Here is a 5,342-nt window from a genome sequence, read left to right as displayed (position 1 = left end):
CATAAATAGTATTCCCTTTTGTCACTCTCTCACCATTTCCTCCTGCCCCAACACCAACAACTCCATTTTAATTTTAACAACAAACATTAAATGCATTTCACCAAACAAGAAGAAGACCAATCATGCCCCTAGTTCTGAGCCCCTCCCTTTCCATTTGCACCAGTCATCACCATTTAATGCCTGTGCAGCAAAATCATGGAGACACGTACGTTTCAATGAAAAAAGCCTTACATTTCGTTCACACCAATCCCACAGCATCTCTCTCAACTCTCACCAATCCAAACTTTGAAATGGAGGCATCTTTTATCATGGTGATGATCTAATGCAAGTATTTGGATACCATATAAAAAGGGAACAAGAGAGGAATTACAAAGATATATCATGTATATATTATATAACTTAAGAACTATACATCAACATTCCCAAAGCTTAATTTTTGACTATGCATTAGTCAATTTGCGTACCAAGTATCCGTCTTTATGTAGTATACTTGTATTAAAAATTGAGATATTCACTGATCTAAGAATGATCGAAAATGCACTTCAAGGAAAATAACCAGACAAGTTACTGAATGACTGCATTACAAATTTTAGATAGCAAGTTGCATCATTAACTCTAGAGCATATGGTAAAAACATAAAATAGCAAAGAAAAAATACTGATACTTTATCAAATTAATGAAAGTGGATCAATATTTTCGTTTTATCATATATATATATATACTAAAACTTGTAGTTTAATTCCGTCGTCTCCTAAAGTTAGACTAGAATGCAAGATCATATAAATGTAAATATTACTTCGACATATGGTCATTCTTATACAAAAGTTTACTTATCTTAATAATGTCAGATGCCATGAATGTGTATGAACAAACAATGATACCAGCAGGCTGCAGCTAAGAAATCTGCTTTATCTGATTGCTCAGTATATTTTGGGAGACAGGAATACTCCATTCAACCCAAAAAACTTGAGGGTCAACAAGGTGAAGTGTAAAATTTTTGCATCAGTGTAGCGGCACATAACACTCATTTCCTGAACACATTCTCACAATAAAGTACACTGATCTTATCTTCATAGCCAGAAACACACTACTGTCATTAGCCATTAATGATAAAAAAATATACATTGGGCTTTATCTTCCCTCAAAAATACAGGAGAATGTTTCTCTTAAATGATCATAGTCAGTAAAAGGAACTCCCAACATAAGTCTCATCAGCCCCAGTGCATAAAGTTATAAACTCTCAGATACATCAATAAAGGTACATATACAGGAAGAAATTAAAATATATAACAAAACATCTCAAACTAGAAAGAAATTAATAACTACCAAAGTAGTAGAAGAGAGTACTCAGATCTCAAAGTTATTCATGGGTTGGTTTTGATAAATTGGCCAGGAATTATGTCCTGTAAGAGTCCATGGTCAGTATTCAGCAGCTGATGTGGCTGTAGAGGAGACGGTGCAGCCGTTACACTCGGAAAATATATGTTGGGATTTCCAATTGCACCAAACAATGGGTGACTTGCCGATGAACTGCCCATCATTGGATGAAATACTTGCTGCATCATGAGTTCACGGCCGAAAGCCGGTGCCACCGCTGATAAATTTCTAGTGGTCATCCAATTGCTGCTCCGAAGTGTTGCCGGGCTTTGGTGAGAGTGTTGGCCTTCATATGTCGTTATCACAATAGATGGATCCTGATATGATCTTTCTACTCTCTTCTTGACAGTGCATTTTGGTGTTGTACACCTGTAGTAGCTCCTACAATGGCACAATTAACATTATTAATGGTATATCAGAAATTATAATATCAGTCATGAGATTGTATATATAATTGTTATTATCTCTGCACAAAAGCAGTCATTATTTTCAAAATTCAGTGATAATAATGACGAAACAACCGGATGGTTATTAATCATCTTTTTTTTGTTATTGGAAATTCATTGGCATCTTATACAAGTTCCCAAAATGCATGAAGCCGTGAACAAGATATACAATTTCACAGCATAATCATAACATGCACGAGGTTTAAATTTGAGGAGCATTTGTACAATTCCAAGTGAACCAACATAGAAAAATAATGTATAAATAAAAGCTTATTATGAGGTACCTAACTGTTTGCTTATTGTGAGCTTATTATGAGGTACTTAATTGTTACATATATTGTAAGAACAGAAAAGGGACTCATATATAGTCTGTATATTTAGTATATAAATAAGAATTTTTAACTGATGAAAGTGAAATACTTGTAAGAAATTCTAATTTTAATTACGGGTGGCTTAAATTGTAAGAAAGACTTGTAAGAAATTGTAACTGCAATTACGGATGGCTTAAATTCATGTGTAACAAAATTAACTTAAATTATGATATGTGCCAAATCTAAAAGTATCAGGAATATAAAAAGACGTGAACTTTTTATCAAAAACAAATATAAAAAGGCATGATTTTTTTATCAAAAGAAAAAAAGAAAAGAATTTAACTACAGGTGTACAAGGACAGCTTATCCAAAATGCAAATTAGAGATACAAAATAGATGATCAAGGAAACTATATAGCTAAAGGGTGCAAATAAGTCTTCAACAAGATCTATGTAGTGGCACAGAGAATAGCTTACATAACAATTGTTTGCAAGTCAACTAATATCTTGCAGCAAATTTTTAAGCCACATATGTATCAAGTATATTCAAGCTCGTTATTAATCGCATTAATACATACACAACAAGATAATTAAATACCTTGGATAGGGGCTGTTCTTGACTGCTTTCTGGCCATATTTGCGCCACCGGTATCCATCTTCTAGGTGGTCGACTTCACTTTTCGTCATGAAAGCGACACGTGGCTCACGTTGCCTTTTCTCTCCTTTCTTGCGTGGTTTTTGGCTGTTTGAAAGAGAAATCAAGTAATTTAGATATTAACTAGCGACTGTTAAAAGGGACAAATTAGCAATTGTACTTCAGTCGTTTGATGAAGGAATAGTGTTTGCACTTTTCATTGCATTTTTCATGAATTGATGTATCAAGGGAGATTACTTAAATTAATTAGTATTTAAAATTTAAATTGTTACTTGTGTAAAATTCTTTATGATCATTAGACATGACTACAGAAAATAAATTGGAAAATTGAGAAGAAGAAGACAAAAGCACAAAAACGAACAAAAAGAGCAAAAAATAAAAAATAAAAAGTGAAAGTTGGGGAAAGGTGTAAAGGAACCATTTTCCTTTTGTGAGAAACGAAAACCCTAAAGGGATCTTGTTTTGTTAGGCAGGTATGAAACCCTAAAAGGCTTGAAAACATAATTTATAATTAGAAGAATCATCAAAACAAATTAAAAGAAAGTTGCAATCAAAGATCAGGACCAAATCTTCAACAACTTACCTTGTAAAGCCTGCTTGGTCAAATAGCCAACAACCCCAAACAATGAAACAAAGTACTATTCACATTCAACAAGAAACAAATTATTAATCTCAGAAAGAGAGGTTTCAGTAGCAAAAATTTTCAAGAGAGCTATCAAACTTGCACTTATCAGTCTCGAGAGAGAAAGAGAGACGGTGCACACACGAAAACTCTGAAGCAATTAATATGCAAAGTTTTGATCTGTCATAGTCTATAGCTGAAAGGTTTGACTAACAACACTTGGGAAAAAGCACAAATGATGGTTGGATTTCTCTCAAAATTTGCAAAGAATAAAATATTTGTTAAAATTGTTGGCTTAATAATCAAATCGGAACTTACACTTTCTTTGATTTATCACAATCTTCATCGTCTCCTTTATCTTCCTCTCTATCTTCCTCTAGCTTCATCTTATCAGCCTTTTTGTACCGGCCTTGCTCCTCATCTCCATTTGCCTCACACGATGAAGAAGAAATCGAAGAATTAGGCGTCACTGGACCTGTACCAGCCCCCGATAAATTATTACTATGACCACCACCCGTTACGTCCACTGCCAATTCATTCTTCACATCAGAATTTTGAAAGGCAAACCCATAATCCATTGATCCATGCAGATAATCGGCGTAGTTGAAGTAAGGCATATCAGTTACAGACGTGTCGTGATCGCTAGCGGCGCTTCCATTTGATTTTTGAGAGAAGAAAAGAGAAAGATCTTCATGCAAAGGGAAGCGGTAGAGCTCTGCTTTCTCTCCCATTTAGAGCAAGAGCAAGAGAGAGAGAGATCGGTTTTTAGTGTGAGGCTGTGTTTGTAGAAGTATACTAGTGTAGAAAGGAAAAGAGAAAGCTTTGAAAGAAAGATAGGCTTTGTGCTTTGGTGGGTTTTTATTTGTTTGGGACAATTTCCTTTTGGACCCAAGAGAAGTTCAAAATATCTTGCGTACGTACTCAAATGACTAAAACACTAATTCCACATACCCCCAAAAGTACATGTATAAAAACATCTTATTCATTTCGGTTCATCGTGAGAATACTTAATTCTCCATTATTTTTTATCTCGATCTAATCGATATATATATAGAGAGAGATATTTGCTAAGATCAAACTGATTATACGTAGTTCTTAAGTCTTAGTGTTATAAATTCGTTTTTTTTTTTTTTTTACATTTTTCAAAATTTAAATAGTCAAGCTGGAGTATTTAACATGTTCTTTATATAAAATTTGCTTGGAGATTAAATTTTATATTTTTGAAATTATTTTACTATTTTTTAGTTTCTAATAATCACTGATTTTGAGATTTTTTTTTTTTATTAATCAAAATAATGATTTTCAAAAATCCTTAAAAAATAGTAAACAATTTCTGAAAAATATAAAATTTGGTCCTTAAGCACATTTTAATATGGAGAACATGTTAATGAGTATTTTAGATTGACTATTTAAACTTTGAAATTGCAAAAACGAATTGAAAACACCAAGACTCAAGAACTACCACTTTTATCTTAGCCCCCCCCCCCCCCCCCCCCCCCCCCCCCCTATATATATATATATATATATAGAGGTAGGCTAATAAACAATCGATTGTTCCTAGCCTCCCGTGCAACCAAGTCGTTTTCTAATTTTTAAAGTCCAAATGATCGATCCAAACCGTTAGATGTGATCTCCATATTAAAATGTGATAGGAGACCGAATTTTACATTTTTTGAAATTTTTTTACTATTTATTAAGCCACTTTGAAAATCGCTGATCCAACGGTAGCTTCTGATTTTATTGTTTGGTTAAGCCACCGTTGGATCAGCAATTTTCAAAGTGGCTTAATAAATAGTAAAAAAAATTTAAAAACTCTAAAATTTGGTCTCGTAGCACATTTTAATATGGAGATCACATCTAACGATTTGGATCGATCATTTAGACTTTAAAAATCGGAAAATGACTTGGTTGCACGGGAGGCTAGGAACAATC

General features: G+C 33.6%; 1 protein-coding gene across 1 annotated transcript; it reads right to left on the bottom strand.

Annotated features, from left to right (window-relative positions):
* Nucleotides 1–1,024: 1,024 nt before the first annotated feature.
* Nucleotides 1,025–4,250, bottom strand: LOC144546825 (WRKY transcription factor 71-like). Its single transcript, XM_078295389.1, has 3 exons — nucleotides 3,729–4,250; nucleotides 2,732–2,875; nucleotides 1,025–1,758 (listed from the first exon to the last, which is right to left on the bottom strand). The coding sequence occupies exons 1-3, from the start codon at nucleotides 4,139–4,141 to the stop codon at nucleotides 1,365–1,367; spliced, it is 951 nt and encodes a 316-aa protein (XP_078151515.1). The 5' UTR covers nucleotides 4,142–4,250; the 3' UTR covers nucleotides 1,025–1,364.
* Nucleotides 4,251–5,342: the final 1,092 nt, after the last annotated feature.

The sequence above is a fragment of the Carex rostrata genome, chromosome 30 (assembly GCF_964058835.1).
Source record: "Carex rostrata chromosome 30, lpCarRost1.2, whole genome shotgun sequence".
Classification (NCBI taxonomy): domain Eukaryota; kingdom Viridiplantae; phylum Streptophyta; class Magnoliopsida; order Poales; family Cyperaceae; genus Carex; species Carex rostrata.
The sequence above is the reverse complement of the archived record's forward strand: the minus strand, read 5'-3'. Positions and strand labels throughout refer to the sequence as shown.

Coding starts and splice junctions, on each gene's coding strand:
- LOC144546825 (XM_078295389.1), bottom strand. CDS start 4,141: ATGGGAGAGAAAGCAGAGCTCTACCGCTTCCCTTTGCATGAAGATCTT. Junction 2,876..3,728: donor TGTGATAAATCAAAGAAAGT/GTAAGTTCCGAT, acceptor TCTTTCAAACAG/CCAAAAACCACGCAAGAAAG. Junction 1,759..2,731: donor AAGAACAGCCCCTATCCAAG/GTATTTAATTAT, acceptor GTGCCATTGTAG/GAGCTACTACAGGTGTACAA.